The sequence below is a fragment of the Carcharodon carcharias genome, chromosome 11 (genome assembly GCF_017639515.1).
Source record: "Carcharodon carcharias isolate sCarCar2 chromosome 11, sCarCar2.pri, whole genome shotgun sequence".
In the NCBI taxonomy this organism is placed as follows: Eukaryota; Metazoa; Chordata; class Chondrichthyes; order Lamniformes; family Lamnidae; genus Carcharodon; species Carcharodon carcharias.
The window spans coordinates 85,920,862-85,939,802 of NC_054477.1; the positions used below are offsets into that span (position 1 = coordinate 85,920,862).

General features: G+C 41.8%; 1 protein-coding gene across 3 annotated transcripts in view; it reads right to left on the reverse strand.

Moving 5' to 3' along the window:
- Positions 1-18,941, reverse strand: part of LOC121284411 (NADP-dependent malic enzyme, mitochondrial-like) — a 222,806-nt gene that overhangs the window by 74,813 nt on the left and 129,052 nt on the right. For all 3 annotated transcript variants that reach the window (XM_041199850.1, XM_041199852.1, XM_041199853.1), the window contains one exon: positions 3,507-3,668. In XM_041199850.1, the coding sequence (XP_041055784.1) occupies positions 3,507-3,668 (162 nt within the window). The remainder of the gene's footprint in view (positions 1-3,506; positions 3,669-18,941) is intronic.

Genomic DNA, 18,941 nt, shown 5'->3' on the forward strand with positions numbered 1-18,941 from the left:
AGATTAGCGTATTAAAAATGTCAGACATGTAAGCTAGAGAATAGGCAAAAAATTTCAGAGCCACTTCTGGTGGCACGATGTTGGACCACGTAAACTGCTATCAGGTCTTGTTTTCATCTTCCAAAACTGCTCCCCCCTCAAGGTTCATCCAGGAATGCAAAAATAACCTTCAGTTTCTATTTCTCCACTACAAACTGTTTTTTCAAACCATTCTGTCGACTCCTCCACATCACCTCCAACAAGTGGGAGGAACCTATTGCCTTCGTTGTCACCAAGGTGGAGATGATCCATTCTGCATTTCCTGTCCTTCCTCCAACCCACAAAGCTCCCCCCGCCCTAGCCCTGAACGTGTGTCATTCTTGATTTTCTCTCCCACCGCCCCTCATGTTCCCTTCGGAGCTCACCTTGTCTATGAGGTCCTCCACCTGCTCCCCTGATTCTATTGGCATCAAACTGCTGACCACCCCACCTTCCCTTCCTGGCCCACAGATTAGCTAATATTGGTCATGGTTGCCTCTTTTTAGATACTGTTCCCATCCCCTTCAAATCTGCCATAAGCATTCCTTCCTCTCTTACTGCAAAACAATGCCTCATCTAAAACCTCCCTTTTCTCTTCAAAGTCCTTGCATGTCTTGTCATCTCTGAACTCCATGTAAATCTTTCCTGGAACTCTGCTTGAAACCCTTCAGATTTCCACCCTTGAACAGCTCTGAATTGACCCTCAAAGCCACAAATGGCATCCTATGTGACTGTGGCAAAGGTAGACTATCCCTTTTCATCCTTCCACTTATCTGAAGCCTTTAACATAGTTGACTACACCTCCTGCCAATGCTTCTCCTCCGTCATCCAACTGGGTGAAATGATAGTCACCTGATTCCATTCTATCCAGTTGTAGCCAGGGAATCACCTGAAATGGATTCTCTTCCTGCTCCTGCACAATTATCCCTGGAGTCTCCCAAGGATCTATCATTGGCCCCTCCCATTTCTCATCTACATGTTGCCCCTTGGTGACATCATTTGAAAACACATTGCATTCTACAAGTACGCTAACAAAAACCAGGTCCACCTCATCACCACCTCTCTTGTCTTCTCCACTGCCTCCAATTTGTCATCCTTTTTTCAAATCACTATCTTTGTAACTCCTTCGAGTACAAACCCGTTTCCATCTGTTTCAGATGAAGTTACATTGTTTCATAGTTTGCCATTGTGAGATTTGAACTCTTAATACTCTTTTGAGTAAACCTGTTTCCATCTGTTTCAGATGAAGTTACATTGTTTCATAGTTTGCCATTGTGAGATTTGAACTCTTGATCTTGGGGTTACAAACCCAGTATCATAACCACTTGGCTATTTAGGCCAAGCTCTCCAATTTGTCATGTTGCTTGTCTGATATCCAATCCTAAACGAGCAGAGATTCCACCAGCAATTCCATCCATCTCCCTGTTCGCTGTCAGAAGCTGAACCAGACCATATGCATTCTTCGCACCTTATGTGACCGTGAGATAAGTTTCCAATCAGTTGCCTGCTCAATCATTAAGCTCATCTACTTTGACCTATGTTTTTTTTATTCATTCACGGAATGGGGGCATCGCTGGCTAGGCCAACGTTTATTGCTCACTCCTAATTGCCCTTGAGAAGGTGGTGGTGAGCTGCCTTCTTGAACTGCTGCAGTCCATGGGTGTAGGTACACCCACAGTACTATTAGGGAGGGAGTTCCAGGATTTTGACCCAGTGACAGTGAACAAAGAGTGAAAGAATCATCCAGCTCCCTCCCAGCTTCACTGATTTGCTCTTGACACTCTCATCAATGCCTTTGTTACCTCTAGATTTGACTATTCCAATGTTCTCCAGGATGGCCTCCCATCTACCACCTCCATAAACTTAAACTCATCTGCTGCCCATATTCGAACTCTCTCAAAGTTCAGTTCACTTATCAACCCTGTGCTCATCGACATGTATGGCTTCCAGTCCGACAATGCCTTGATTTAAAAATTCTCAGCCTTGTCTTCAAATTCCTACACATCCTTGCCCCTCCAGCCTTACAATCCTCCAAGATCTCAGCACTCCTCAATTCCTGACTTCTTGTGCATCCTGATTTTATTCCCTCAACCACTGGTAGCAGTGCCTTTCATTGCCTGGGCCCGAGGCTTTGGAATTCCCTCTTTAGACCTCGTTCTCCTCCTTTAAAATGTTCCTTAAAACCTACCTGTTTAACTAGACTTTTGGTCACCTATCCCAATATCTCCTTATGTGGCTTGGTGTCAAATATTTTTTGACAATACTCCTGTGAAGAACCTTGGGATGCTGTGCTACATTTGATAAATGCAAGTTGTTGCTGTGATGAACAGTCTGATATTACAAACAAGATAGTATGTGTAAGTCACATTTTCTACTCCCATTTATGTTCATAACCTCAGTGTTCTATTTATTCTTAAGCTATGCTCCACAACCCCATATCCTCCAACAGAAAGGTGACCCACAACTATCTCCGTAACATCACTTGCCTCTGCCTCTTCTTCAGTCCCTCCTCTGTTGAGATCCTTATTCATGCTTTTGTCACCTCTGGCCTCAAATACCACAGTACTAACTAGGTTTCCATTTCACACAAACTTCAGCTCGTCAAACATAATGTTGCCTGTATCAAATCCCACATCAAGTCCTGTTTGTCCACCACAACTGTCCTCATTGGCAGCCATTCCCCCGTGCCTCAATTTTTAAATGTTGAATCTCATATCCAAATCCTTCCATGGTCATGCCATAAACATATCATAAGTTGCTGTTGTTATAATGCAACAACAGCTGTTCAGCCCAACTATTCTGCTTATTTGATTGTGGGGCAGAGGGAAGGACTTGTAATTAAGTGTATAATTTTAAAATTCAGGAATACAACCTTGACGATAGCAAACTGTTACCATTCAATAATGCTGACTGTGTACAACAATTTAACATGGCCAGCGATAACAGGATCAAGACCAGGGGCAGCATGATTTCCAGCAAGAACAGCATTTCTGTTCCATCCTGATAATGTATGTTCCAAGTTTGCTTTTTAAACAAACAATTTTAAATCACAATTAAATTTGCTGTGGTCAGTCCGTTGGATTTCAAAATAACAAGCTGTACACAAATGATTGTTATCCTTCCTTTCCATAACATGACATGAATCATTTATAGATATTTAATCAATTCATTATTTTGATGAACTAATAAAAAGTACATAACATGTACTTTTCATTGCAGAAAATTCAATGGAGTTTGAGCGATGGCTGAGGATTTTATCTGCCTTGGTTGCATATGCATATGGAAGGGCAGTGCAGTTGACATTTTCTTCAGTTGTATATGTGCTGATAAGTCAGGTTTGTAAAGAACATTACTTGCTTTGTGGATCTTAAATCTGGAAAGGTCAGAGACTTTTCAAAAGTCCTTTTCTTCGTTGTGCTATTAAACCACGTGCACAAATTTTATTCCTTGAACTTAATAGTTTAAGAAAAATTATTTAAATGATATACCTCATTGTCTGTTCCAACATCTAGAAGCACAGGGAGGCATTGCTGTGGATTCACACCACCACAGGCTGTGTAGAGAGCTAGTTTTCCCACTGGAATTCCCATTCCATAGCTTCCAAGATCCCCAAGTCCAAGTATACGTTCACCATCAGTAACAACAATGGCCTTATAAATGCAAACAAACAACATTCAGCATTAGGTAGTATTTTTAATTTAAATTTCAGTTCAGGTCTAAACATTGGCTTAAAGAACAACTGATGATCTGTATGAAAACAACTGAACCAAGTGAATATCTGTTTGCCTTCAATTTAAGATATTACCTCGCTAAGTGGGATGTATATTCCCATTATTTTAGCAGCTTGCATGCAATATTTTATTGCCACACAATCAAAAGGATTTCACAATAGATTTGCATATTATGTGAAGTCATTATTAGCTTGTTAAGGGAGTATCAGGGAAGTGTTTGGTAAAAGTATTATTCAGGAAGAGATCTTTCATTAATGCTGCTTTAAGTGGTATTTCTTCATTGACCAAGGTTCCTTGTGCAGATAAAAAATGTCAGAAAAATAATTGAGGAACTTGCATCAATAGAGTGTCTCATTATAGCTTTCCAAAACACTCTACTGTATAATTATCGTAAACTCAACAGCCATTTTGCACCCATCAAAATCCCACAAACCATAAAAAGATGAATGATCAGTTAATCTGTTTTTGAAAGCATTGGATGAAGAAATGACAGATGGTATATGGGAAGACTTCCCTGAATAGCGAATTGGGATCTATGATCTCTATGTGAATCAAAGCAACTGGAACATGAAGCCTCTGATGTTTTATTCAAATGATGGCATCTCTGAAAATGTAACACTTCCACAGTAAATCCTAACTGTCTAGCCTTTGGTCCTCTGGTTTGTTACAATATTTCTGCAGCTACTGATTCACTCAGCCACACCCTGACCTCCACCTTTGATGCTCTAGTCCCCAAAACACGGTTAATCTCTCTTACACTGTTCATTCCCCTAGTACGGCCCTCATCTCCGCCCCCTTAAGTCTAGGGGACACAGACTTGAAAAGATATGGCAGCAACTGGTTTAGCCATTCGCTACCAGATCTGGCTGGGGCACCTAGAATACTTCTGGGTTCTGCTCGTCTGCTAAAACTGCTCACCATTCCAGGACCATTCTGGAATGCAAATATAACCCCAGGCTTATTTCTCTACTGCAGACCATTCTCTTAATACTCCTCTCCTATGTCTCCTCCACGCTCCAACAATATCTACAAGGAGCTCATGGACTTCTACGTCACTAAGATCAAGACCATCCAATCAGCTGCTCAGCCACTCCGTCCCCTTCTACAAGTCCACCTGGCCAAACTTCCTCTAATGCTCCCCCTGCTTTAGTCTTGAACTCACATCTTTCCCTAGTTTCTCTCCTATCTCCCCTCCTGCCTTCTCTGAGCTCATCTCATCCATGAGACACATCTGCTCCGTTGACCCTATTCCCACTAAAATGCTGTCTACCCAACTTTTCTTGGCCCCCATGTTAGCTGATATGATATGTTAGCCCCACATTTCTTTCCCTTCAGGTATTGTCCTCTCTCCTTTGAATTTGTCACTATCACCCCTCTCCTCAAAAATCCAACCCCTGACCTCTTGCCTTGTCCTATCTCCAACCTCCCTTTTCTCTCCAGAGTCCTTGAACATGGTGCCATCTCTCAAATCAGTTCAAATCTTTCTGGAACTTAATACTTGAATCCCTCAAATCGGGTTTCTGCTCAGCCATGTACTGAAACAGCTGTTATCAAAATCACAAATGACATCTGTTATGACCACAGCCGATCTTAATTGCTGCGCAAATCAAATCCTAGAGGGAAACTTGGCTTACGGACCATACCCTTTTTTTTTGCACTCTGGAAGGAAGGTGATGTACCAGTCTCAGCAGTAAGAGGTCCAGTAACACTTTCGGGATTTTGAAAATTAAAAGTAAAAGTTTTATTAACAAGAATAAAAGAAAACTTAAGCGCACAAGTTTACTGTTGCCCAATCAAGGTTAGTCTAATAAACATTCTCCCCACAAAATGACTCTCCACTTGGTCAGATCCACAAATAAACACCTTCCAAGCAACACTTCCTTATAAATGTTTAACTGTAAGAAACCCAATAATATTACCAAAGGCAAACTGCTGTAGCTTCAATAAAGGCATACCACATGACCTGCAACTCCCTTCCCCTCCGCTGTGGAAAATCAAACTTCAGAATAAAACTGCTTGTTGCAGCCCAAGACTTTCCTGGATTTACTGGATGGCTGGTTCAGACGCCATCTGCTCCTAGCCCAGAACTAACGGCGCCCATCTCAACAGCTCAAACTGTTTCAGCTGCTACCTCAATAGCTCAAATAGCTCTCTCCAGCAAAACAGTAACTCAAATACTTTTCTCCCCCCTTTTCCTCAGGTTTCGGCATTTTCACACCTCTTTGAAACTCAAACCCTTCCAAATATAAGACCTTTCATGTTTCAATCTTGTCAATAAAAAATGATATCTCCCCCTTCCTATTTACCTATGGAACTCCTGCAAGACGCAAACATGTTTCTTGCCAACTCTGACTCCTCTTCGATATTTAAACAAACTCTCAACTTATCTAAAGATGCAAATATTAAATCGAACCCATTTACCTGAGCCTCAAACCTAATAGCTCTATCCTTTTCATATTTTAACTTCCCCAGAAAACTGGCTCCTATTAATCTCTGCCCAGCTTAATTAAATCATACATACACACACACACACACACACATTTCCACAGAATAACAAATGTTCCACAAAAATATTTTAAAAATCCATTTCTTACACATCCCACATGACTGTGACAAAGATGAACTTTCCTTCTTGTGCTTCTTGACCTGTCTGTAACCTTTGACATAGTTGACCACACCAGCCTCTTCCAACACCTCTCCTCTGTTGTCCAGCTGGGTGTGGCTGCTCTCACTTGCAATGGCATCTCTTCCTGCTACCAAGCTGTTACCCTGATGTCCCCCAAGAATCTATTCTTGACCCCTTCCTAATCCTGATCTACATGCTGCCTCTTGGCGACATCATCTGAAAGCAGTGTCAGTTTTCCCCATGTACACTGATTACACCCAGCTCTAGTTCACCACCACCTCCCTTGACTCTTCCACTGTTGCTAAATAATCAGTCTACTTATTCAACATCCAATGCTGGATAAGCAAAAATTTCCTCCAATTAACTATTCGGAAGTTTGAAGGCATTGTTTTCGGTTCCTGCTCCAAACTCCGTTCCCTGCTGACTCCACCCCCTCACCTTGGCAACAATCTTAGACTAAACCAGGCTGCTCGCTACCTTGGTGTCATACCCGACCGCAAGATGAGCTTCTGACCTCAAATTCGTACCATCACTAAGACCGCCTATTTCTAACTACTAACATCATCCAACTTTGCCCCATCTCAGCTCATCTGCCGCTGAAACTCTAATTCATGCCTTTGCTACCTCTAGACTCGACTAGTCCAATGCACCCCTGGCTGGTCTCCCAAATTCTACCCTCCATAAAGTTGAGGTCACACGGAAGTCTGCTGCCTCTGTCTTAACTCGCACCAGGTCCTATTCAATCATCAATGCTGTGCTCCTACACCTCTGACCTACATTGACTCCTGGTCAAGCAATGTATTTATTTCAAAATTCTCATCCTTGTCTGCTAATCCCTCCATGGCCTCGCTCTCCATATTTCTAGAATCTCCCACAAACCTCAGAGATATCTGCACTCCCCTAATTCCGGCCTTGTCAGCATTCCAGATTTTAATCACTTCACCACTGGCGGCTTTGCCTTCAGTTCCTCGGCTCTAAGCTCTACTATACCCTCCATACACCTCTCTGCTTCCTTACCTCACTTTTCTTCTTTATGACAACCCTTACAACCAACTTCTGGCCAATCTGACCCAAAATATCTTTACATGGCTCAATGTCAAACACACCAAGGCTCCTTCAGCAGCACCTTCCAAACCTGTGACCTCTACCACCTGGAAGGACAAGGGCAGCAGATGCATGAGAACACCACCACCTGCAAGTTCTCCTCCAAGCCACTCACCATCCTGACTTGGAAATATATCACCGTTCCTTCACTGTCGCTGGGTCAAAATCCTGGAACCCCCTTCCTAACAGCACTGTGGGTTTACCTACACCACATGGACTGCAGCAGTTCAAGAAGACAGCTCGCCACCACCTTCTCAAGGGCAATTAGGGGTGGGCAATAAATGCTGACCTAGCTAGCGATGCCTACATGCCATGAATAAAAAAAGTACTTCTATCAAGCACCTTGGGGTGTTTTATTGTGTTAAAGGTTCTGTATGAATACAGAATCAATCATGTGCTCAAGGGTTGGAACAAGGTTTAAACACATGAACATCTGATGTTGAGGTGAGGAGTATCATCAGTTGAGTCACCTGACACTTAAACCAAGCTAACTTCAGTAAACTCATCGTTGGACATTTGATAAAGGAGAAAATACAGGTACAGTGTCTCAAAACTGGCAACCCCTGGGCCAAGACCATGCTGGATTTTGGATCTTGCTGGATTTCAGGTCAGGCAGTTCGGACCAAGCAGGGTCGGGTGGGATCAAAGGTTGCTCGAGGATCGGAATAGACAGCGCATAAGCAGCCAAGTGGATAACTAGTCTGGAGCCTCACCGCACCAATGCAGTACCTAGCCAAATTGTCCAGGTATTTTTGTTTTATTTTACTCAATTAAAATTGATGCACGGCATCATCTAAAAATGTCCGGTTTTTGGAGAGTTGGATTTGAAACACCAACTGTTTTTAAATCTTGTGTGTCTGCATCACAAGATAATCCTTGCTCAGCATCACTGAAGGATGATTTGTGACATCTGGCTTAACCATTTTTTCAAGTCTTCTTTGTAAACCCTCTGATTAAACTGTAAACCCTCCAATTAAACTGTACCAGTATACAAGTCTCACCTCTCTGCATCATGGTTCTATACCCATTTTTACAGTTGATTACTTAGTACAGTTCCTTTCAGCACAATTTTCCTACACTGATTCGTTCAACCACACCTTCACCTCCAACTTCACCTAACATCAAATTATCCTTACCGGTATTTACAAAAAACATTAGGCGGAGGGGCACATAACCAACACTAGGTTGAAAGCAGTTTCAGGGGATCGAATGTAACTTGTTGTTTAGAAACATGCACAGAATACACCAAACACATGAAAAACAACCCAACATAATTCTTCAGTTGATCTCATTTGCCAAAGTCATCTTGATCTTTAGTAAGCAGCTTGTGCTTTCCTTCATTACAGTTCTTGTTCAAGGGTCATACTGAGAATGCAACTTTTAATTTCACACTGATCATTGCACAGGCCAGATAAGGTGGACAAAAAAGTCAGTCCATTAGCTGATGGTACAAGGACTAGGACACAGATTTAAGGTTTTGGCCAAAATATGCAAGTGGGGGTGCGAGGAAGAACATTTTTTTTACACAGTGAGTAGAATGACCTGGAACTTGCTGTCTACAAGGGTGGCAGAAACAGAGCTTATCAATAATTTCAGAAGAAAATTGGATAGGCACTTGAGGGAAATAAACTTGCAGGGCTATGGGGATAGAGCAGGGGAATGGGACTAAAAGAATTGCTCTATAGAGAGCTGGCAAAAACTTAATGGACCAAATGGCCTTCTTCTTTGCATTAAGATTCGATTCAATGCATTGATCACACTTGCTGGAAAAAAGTCCCTGTTTTCTCTGTACCTGTTTGTACAAGTTTAAGCTTGTGTATCCCAAGTGCTGCCATAATTTGGTGTGAAAAAATGTTCTGGAGCTGTCTTTTCTATTCCATTATTACCTTGCAGATCTCTCTAAGGTTAACTTTGACTCCCTTCCTTTCAAGTCTGCAAAAACATAAATTAATTCTTGAATGTAAGAAAATCAGTCTCAGGAGTCTTCTCTGAACCAACTTTAGAGCTTGAATGTCACCCTTATGTCTCAGAGGTCAATTGTGAATTCATTATTCACAGTGTGATCTGACCGGAGCCCTGTATAAATCAACCATGATTTTTTGACTTCTACTACATTGTTTTAGTTATACCAAACAATAGTGGTTGAACATGTTGAGTTCAAATCTCTGACAATTTCATCCTCAACTAGTCTGATACCTTTGATTAAATACTTGTGTGACTATTTGCCTATGCAGAGTCTTTTGCATTTAAACCTATTAAATTTCATCTGCCATTGTTCTGCTCATTTACAGATTTCATCTAAATTTTGTGGTTTTGAACCTGAGCTGTCTCCTCAGGTTCAATTGCCCCTCTTGACTTTGTACCATTTGTAAGTTTGACAATTTTGTATTGTGCTTTGGAATTTAGGGGAGATGGTGGAAGAGTGTTAATGACACTGGACTAGTAATCCAAAGGGCCAGGCAAATGCTCTGGGGACAAGGGTTCAAATCCTACCACGGCAGCTGGTAGAATTTAAATCCAATTAATAAAATCTGGAATTGAAAACTATCAGCAGTAATGGTGACCATGAAACTATGATTGTTGTAAAAACCCATTTGGTTCACTAATGCCTGATAGGGAAGGAAATCTGCTGTCCTTACCCTGTCTGGCCTACATGTGACTCCAGATCCACAGCAATGTGGTTGACTCTTAACTGCTCCCTGAAATTGCCTAGCAAGCCTCTCAATTCAAGGGCAATTAGGGATGGGCAACAAACGCCAGTCTTGCTAGCGACACCCACATCCGATGAAATAATGAATGAAAAAAAAGTGAAAAAGATTTGAAGTCCTCCCACCATAACTCTTCTAACAAGTTCCTGCTTCTTCCTACTCCTCAACCATTATTATTAGCAGGTTTCATACTGAACCCTCACCACTTTAAGTTTAAACAATAGCCCTTCAGATGGAACATTAACAAATGCTTTTGGAAGCCAGGTACACCACGTGGTGTGTAATTGTACCTTCTTAAAAAAGCCTAAGCAGGTGGTAAAGTAGCATATTATCCTTTCAAGTCTATGTTTGCCTTTGTTAAGCAGGTTATTTTCTTAAAATTACCCCTGTTTAATTTGTTTATTAGGTATTGATAAAATGCTGTAGTTGCTGCGGCCTGTTTTTTCACCTTTTATCAATATGCCCTGTTTCCAATCAATCAGGATTTCCCCAGTGTTCATCAATTCCTTTGTGCTGACTGTCAAATGCTTCACAAATCTCATCTTGTCTCTTAGTATTTTGAATTAAGAACTATTCATCAATAGGGAGCTATTTATTTTGAGTCCTTTTAGCCTAGCATTTTTAACTCAGTTGTCTTCAAGTTATTCATTTCAATAAGATTGTTGCGATTTAGGGAAGTATGTTGCTCATGTTTTCTCCAGCGAATAATATGGAGGAAGCAATCATTCAGAACATTGTGCCCATCTACAGTTTTTGCCCATTAACACCTTCTAGTGTTCTCCCAACCTAATAAAGAAATTCTCACTGCCGAGTTTTGTGTCTGTAGCTAGTTTTTCCAAATCCTCTCATTGCCCTTTCAACTTGTTTCTGCATGTTTTTGTATATAGAGTTTTTAACATTTCTATGCAGAAGATTAGTAAATCATGTTTTCCTTCTATTTTCATTTTTAATTGAATCTTAAACATGCTCCGAGTGTTCCAGACAGTTCTCATTAGACTCTGTCATCATCTTTTTGCCTGCTGCCAGGTTTTCATTCTTCAACATCTGTGCACTTTTCATGTTACTGGATTTATTTGAAGTTGTTTATTTCACATGAGGTGGGATTTTCCGGCCCTAGCACAGGCAGGCATCATTGCAGATGGGACGAGAAAATTTGGAGAGATGTCAAAAGTCAACAGTTCTCCAAATTTTCCTGTCCTGCCCGTTACAATGCCCACCGGTGTCGGAGCCAGAAAATCCCGCCAATAGGGCAGAATTTAGCCCTTGAGGGGCAGGCAGCTGAACTCCGCTGCCGAAACAGGCCCTGTCGCCATTTTGAGTGGGCGGGCCAATTAAGGCCTGCCCAATGGGAAGCGCTATGCGCTTCCTGTGCGAGGGGGGAGGGATTCCCCAACTGTAAAGGTGCGCTCTTTCGCGCATGTGCGTGAAAGAGTGCACTGCTCCCTGAGGCTAAATGCTGACTCAGGGAGATTGGTGACAGTTTAAAAAAAACCTCAAAAATAGAAAAATAAAAAAAATTATTAATATGTCCCCCTCATGTGACAATGTCACATGAGATGGGACATGTTAACAAATATGACATAAAGTTTAATTAACATTTTTAAAAAGGACATGAAACCTCATTCCGCCAGTGAATGAGGTTTCATGTTTTTTCAGAAACCCGCTGGGGCTCCTGGCCTGCCTGCTAGCTGATTTCGCTGTCTGCCCGCCTTCCTGAATATTTAAGTGGGGTGGGATGACATTGGGGGTTCCTCCCGACGTCACCCTGCGTCATTTTCCCGTCGGCCTGTGGGCCCACCCCCAAATCACCGACGGGAAAATTCTGGCCATAATGTTTAGCTCTAATTGCATTGTGTTCTGTTGTTTAAACCAAGCTTCTACAATTTAGTAAAAATTTGCTGAAACATCAAGGGTGGAATTTTACATCCCACGGGCAGGCATGCGCCCAACCCGATCGGGAGTAAAATAGTGCGCAATGTCATCGGGCAAGCATCCCGACATCATCACTCACTTGTGCAATATTTTGGTCGCCAGGCGCACACGAGAGTCGGCAGTGCACCCGCTGACAATTAAGAAGCCTATTAAGGCCCTTGAGCAAGTAATTAATTTGTATTTTTTGCTGCCCGTCCAACCTTATGGTTGGTGGGCGGGCGAATAGGCCAGGCGACCTTTGCATTTTTTAGGAAACCTCATCCACTGGTGAGATGAGGTTTCCAACAGCAATTAAAATTTTAAAAAATTAATATGTCCCTGCTCATGTGACTGAGTCACATGTGGAGTCATGTTTCCCTTATTTTAAAAATCTTTATTTTCAATTGTAAGATTCTTCAGCTCCCTGGAGCAGCTCTGTGAATTCAGAGAGCTTTCAGTGTGTGCGCTACCTCACGCATGCTCAGACTTTAGCCCTCTTGCTCCTCCCGCCCCACCCCGGCAGTGCTGCCAGCCAGTGTGAAATCGCAGTCAGGACCCGATTGCGGGCAGCGGTCCATTTCGTGGCCATTCCCAGACCCACCCAACGAAGGGAAAATCCTGCCCCAAGTCATTTTAGTAACAATTCATCAGTCAACTTTTTTCTAGTTATTCATAGATGTAATAATTTTAATCTTACTATCAGAATTTACTGCAACCAACATGGTGGTGTGTTGCGTTTAAGGCAGGATATAACACACTGATTATGCAGCAAAAACATACAATCATGACAAGCAGGAAGCACTGGTCCAGATCGGGCAGGACAGCTGCACAAACAGCCTCTTCTCAATGTCTCACATCTTTACAACTTCTCAAACTAACCAAGAGTGTTAGCATGAACCTACCCTTGGGGGTTTCTCTCTACCGCCTACTGCACTGAGGCCTGCCAAAGTCTCCTACTTTATAGGCTTTTACCCAGATGGATTACTGACATGGTCTTTTTGTCCTATAAAGATTTACTTTATATTGAAATACCCTATATTATGTTGAGTTCTTTGTCTAAACCTTGGTTGAAAACCCACCTGTAATGTCATTCACGTACCTTCTATCCTTTCCTTATCTCAGGTCAGGCTATTCTCCACGATCAATTCCACAACTCCTCAAATGCCAATCTCAGAGACCTCACTGTTTGTATTATTAATGTGCTATTCATATTTCTTATCAGACTACTGAACCACAGTGTTGTTTACTAAAATAACGTCTATTCTTCCATATATTAATTAACTTACATATTTCAGCAAGTATCTTAATTAAGCAAGATTAAATGAAGGGCCTAACAAAGTTTTGTAGCATGGTTGTTTGTTTTAAGATTCTGCCCCGCTACTCTAGACCTTGACTGACCTTGGCTCCATTCTGGGCTAGGTACGGATGTCATTACCTAAGAATAATCCTTCCACCAGCTCTGTCTTTAGGAAAGCAAAACCTTAAGCTGTTTAAAAGATCATTTTTCCTCAACTTTGATTTTTCTTTATCTCATTGTTTGTTTCTCTGTTCTAATTTTATGTTCATTTTTCCCTTCACTTCTCTTCTGTCTTCATTTATTGCTCTTTTGCTCTTTCCTCATTTTCTCTTGCTAGTATCCAATATGTTCTGTTGATGTATGTTAAACACCTAGTATTTTAATGTAACAAGGTGAATTAGGTATTGATTAGTTAATTATGCTCAGATGTGTGTATAAAGAAGAGTCAGCCAGCACTGGAGAGATGGTGTTTGGAGTGGAGAAGTAAGCTCTGTGGCGAGCACAAAACAGTCTCTACCAAAGCATCCTACTTTTAGTGTCTTTTTTTACAACCAGACTTGGGAGTTTCCTCCAACATCTCTTTCTCTATTTCTCTGTTCTTTACTTTTTCCTGGGTTTGTTTGCAATTTTGAACTGTAACACAGCAAGACTGCCTCTGTGTTTTCTTTACATGGTGAGTATATTGGATTGGGTTTATAATAATATCGAACGGAATTAGTTAGCAATGAAAAATGCCCTATTCTATTGCATTCAATTACTTCCATCCCACCTCCCATAAAACATAGGGCAGAATTTTTAGTTTGGCGGGCAGCCAACACGGTACTCACTCTTCCCAATCGCAGCAGATTTTTGAAGTGCTTCAGGCACTGCACCCACGTGTGCCTCACCACATCGTGGCTGCTCACCCTGAATGCCACCTCCTCTCAGGCCTTTTTGGTGAGGTGTGAGTGCCTCCTCCTCCCATCCCTGGGAACGAGAGTTTCTCTCCTTGCTGCCACCTCCTCCAGGAGGGCTGCAAGGCCCTCGTCCAAAAAACGCGGGGCTGACTGCCCTGCCAGCTTGCCCTTCCGCTTGCCATGTCCACTCGCTACAGTTTCCATTTGCAACACCTCCCCGTCCTTTGGCGGCAGCCTGCCAAGGGCTGCCAAGGCCGCATTTGAATCGGCCAATGGGTCGCAATTGGACCCGGTAGACATCATGCCCCCGCCCACCCCTTTGAGTTCATTCCCAGGCCGCGTATCACTCTGGGCAGGGCTTAATTGGCCCACCCGTGTAAAATCGCAAAGCGCTGCCAATCGCGGGCGACAGTTGGCTTCTGTAAAAACATGAAACCTCATCCAACGATGGGATGAGATTTCATGTCGGTTTTAAAAAAGTTTATTAAAGATTGTGTGATATTTATTAACATGTCCCATCTTGTGTGACATTGTCACATGAGGGAGACGTGAATGATTTTTTTTATTTTTCTATTTTTAGAGTTTCAAAAACTTTCAGCGATCTCCCTGAGGCAGCACTTAGCCTCAGGGATTTGTGCGCTCTTTCATGCGAATGCGCGAATGAGTGCACTCTCGCTTTTAGGGAATCCCACCCCCCCCCCACCCGCACAGGAAGTACATTGCGCTTCCCGCCGGGTGTCATACTGGCCGTGCCTTAACTGGCCTGCCCACTTAAAATGGCGGCGGGGCCCATTTTGGTGGCGGTGATCGGCTGCCCGCCCACCGCCAAGTCGGTAGGGCCTGCCTGCCCAAGGGCAAAATTCAGCCCACAGAATGGTTGCAGCACATTCGGTCTCGGTGCTGGCTCTCAGCAAGAGCAATTCAACTTTTGACACTCCGCCCCACCCCCCCACCTTTCCCCCATAGCCCTGCAAATTCTTCCTTTTCAGAAAATGATCCGTTTCCCTTTCAAAAGCCATGTTTGAATCTACCACCACGACATTCTCAGGCATTGCTTTCCAGATCCAAACCACTCGCTGTGTTTAAAAAAAAAAAAGATTTCCTCATGTTATGACACAGCTGATGGCAAATGCTGAGCTGTTCAAATTCCAGAGGCAAACGTGAAACAACTGTCACAACTAATTTTGAATTTGTATAAATTTCGAGATGTGTGCCTTGAATTCAGTAGTATTAAGACCACCAAGTCTTACAGGTTTTTACAAAACTAGATTAAATATTTATTAATAAGAGAAATGATTTTAAATACATACATAGATCTACAAATTACTACTCTGATAACTTCTAAATCCCCTAATCAATCTAACTCCCAGTTACACTTTTGTTAAGGCAACAGTAAGACACACAGGTTTTAAAAGAACCAGGCAAAGAAACATGATACCCTGAACAAGTCGAATTCCAAGTGAGTTTTTTAACTTCAGTCCTTTGAGGACAGCAGCTTGAGGCATAGACGTTGAAGGCTTTTCACACACTTGCAGGATCTTAAAAATGCCTTCCCTTATAAACAGTCTTTTCTTTATACTAATCTTCCTCTTCGAATACAAATACCCATTGTTTCACTATGTCTTTGGACTTTATCTCCCTGATAATAAAACCCCCTCACAGCACTAAGTTTTACCAGTAATCTTTGGGAAAAATAAACACACAGTTTCTAAACTTCGCCTGGCTAGGTGACACATTTCACCCTCCTTTGAAAACAATCCAGTCTGGTTTATTTCAAAATCCAAATGCTCCCTTGATACCTACCCTTCCAAACTTCCCCATGTTTATCAAATTAACATTTCAAGCCTAACCTCTCTTGTTAGATCAAAGCATCCAGACTAATTCAATTAAGTCTCTCATATATATATATATATATATATATATAAAAACTCTATTTTACAATAAATTCCAATAACATTATGAGAATGATTATATCTTTTTGACAATGTCACCATTGCTTCTTTTTCCAGTAACCTTAAATCTGTGACCTCTGGTTCTTAGTCTTCCCACTAATGGGAACAAATTATCCTTATCTGCTCTGTCCAGTCCCCTCATGATTTTGAATACCTCCTTCAAATCACTTTTCTCTTCTCAGAGGAAAACAGTCCCAGCTTCTCCAATCTTTCTACTTATCTGAAGTTCCTCAACCTGGAACCATTCACATTAATTTTTTTGCACCCTCTCTAACGCCTTCACATCCTTCCTAAAGTACGGTGCCCGGAACTGGATGCAATATTCCAGTTGAGGCCGATCCAGTGTTTTATACTGGTTTATCATAACCTCCTTGCTTTTGTACTATATGCCCCTATTTATAAAGCCCAGGATTCCCTTATGTTTTATTAACCACGCTCTCAACCTATCCTGCCACCTTCAATGATTTGCGCCCACATATCCCCCCAAATGGGTCCATCTGCTCCTGCATCCCTATTTGAATTGTACCCTTTATTTCCTTCTATCAAAATGAATCACTTCATACTTCTCTACATTAAATTTCTTCTGCACTTGTCCACCCATTCAACCAACGTATGTCCTTTTGAAGCTTAACACTTTCCTCCTCATAATTCACAATACTTCCAAGTTTCTGTAAATTTTGTGTCTTGTACACCAAAGTCTAGGTCATTAACATATCAGGAAGAGCAGGGTTCCAACGCCAACTCTTGGGGAACTCCACTATAAACCTTCCTCCAGTCTGGAAAACATCCATTCACCACTACTCCGTTTCCTGTCACTGTCCCTTTTTTCCATGGACTCTAACTTTGCTCACAAATTTTTTGAGTGGCAATTCATCAAATGCATTTTGGAAGCCCAGGTACGTCCAGGCATATCAACGGCATTAACCTCCTCAACCCTTTCTATTACTTCAGCAGAAAACTCAGGCAAGTTAGTTAAACACAATTTGCCCCTAACAAATCCTTGCTGGCTTTCCTTGCATTAACCTGTATTTGACCAAGTGACTATTAATTTTGTCCCAAATTATAATTTCTAAAAACTTCCCCAACATCAAGGTTAAACTGGCTGGCCTCTAGTTGTTGGGCTTATCTTTACACCCTTTTTTGAACAAGGGTGTAACATTTGCAATTCTCCAGTCTTCCGTCACCACCTACCGAGTCTAGGAAAAGTTAGAAAATTATTGTAGTGCCTCCGCAATTTCCATTCTCACTTCTCTCAGTATCCTTGCATGCATCTCATCCAGTCCTGGTTGCTTTATCAAATTTAATTACAGTCAGCGTACCCAATAACTCCTCAATGTCAAATTTAAACCAATCAAGTGTTTGAATCACTACCTTTCACCATGACCTGAGCAGCATCTTCTTTCTTGGTAAAGATATGTGCAAAATATTCATTTAGCATTTCAGCCGTATCCTCTGCCTCCATCTACAAAATCCCCCTTTTGGTCCCAAATCGGCCCCACTCCTCCTTTTACCATCATTTTAATATTTATATGCCAGTAGAAGGCGTTTGAACTCCCTTTTACATTCACTGCCAGTAACTTCTCATATTCTCTCTTTGCTTCTCTTATCTACATTCGAACAAGGAACAGGGGTAGACCATTCAGTCCCTTGAGCCTACTTCACCATTTAATAAGATCACGGCTGACCTGAAAGTAACCTCAAATCTGCATCCAACCTACCACCGATAACCTATCACCCCCTTGCTTACCAAGAATCGATCCGCCTCTGCCTTAAAAATAGTCAAACACTCTGCTTCCACCACCTTTTCAGGAAGAGAATTCCAAAGACTCACAACTCTCTGAGTGAAAAAAATTCACCTCATCTGTTTTAAATGGGTAGCCCATTATTTTTAAACAGTGACCCCTACTTCTAGATCCTTTCACAAGAGGAAACATCCTCTCCACATCCACCCTGTCAAGACCCCTCAGGATCTTATATATTTCAATCAAGTCACCTTACTCTTTGAAACTCCAGCGGATACAAGCCTAGTCTGTCCAACTTTTCCTAAGACAGACCACCCATTTTCGGTATTAGTCTGGTAAACCTTCTCTAAACTGCTTCCAATGCATTTACATCCTTTTTTAAATAAGGTGACCAATACTGTACACAGTACTCCAAATGTGGTCTCGCTAGTGCTCTGTACAACTGAAGCATAACCTCCCTACTTTTGTATTCAATTCCCCTTGCAATAAATGATAACATTCTATTAGCTTTCCCAATTACTTGCTTCACTTGCATACTAGCCTTTTGTAGAGCTCTGCAATCTCTCACTATTAGATATTTTTCTCTTTTATTCTTCCTGCCAAAATAGACAATTTCACATTTTGCCACATTATACTCCATCTGCCAGATCTTTTCCCACTCACTTAACTTATCTATAACTGTTTGTAGCCTCCATAAGTCCTCTTCACAATTTACTTTCCTACCTACCTTTGTGTCATCAACAGATTTTGCAACCATCCCTTCAATCCCTTCATCGAAGTCATTTATATAAATTGTGAACAGTTGAGGTCCCAGCACTGATCCCTGTGGCACACCACTCATTACATCTTGACAACCTGAAAAAGACCCATTTATGCCTCTGCTTCCTGTTAGCCAGTCAATCTTCTATCCATGCAAGTATGTTATCCCCTATACCATGAGCTTTTATTTTCTGCTA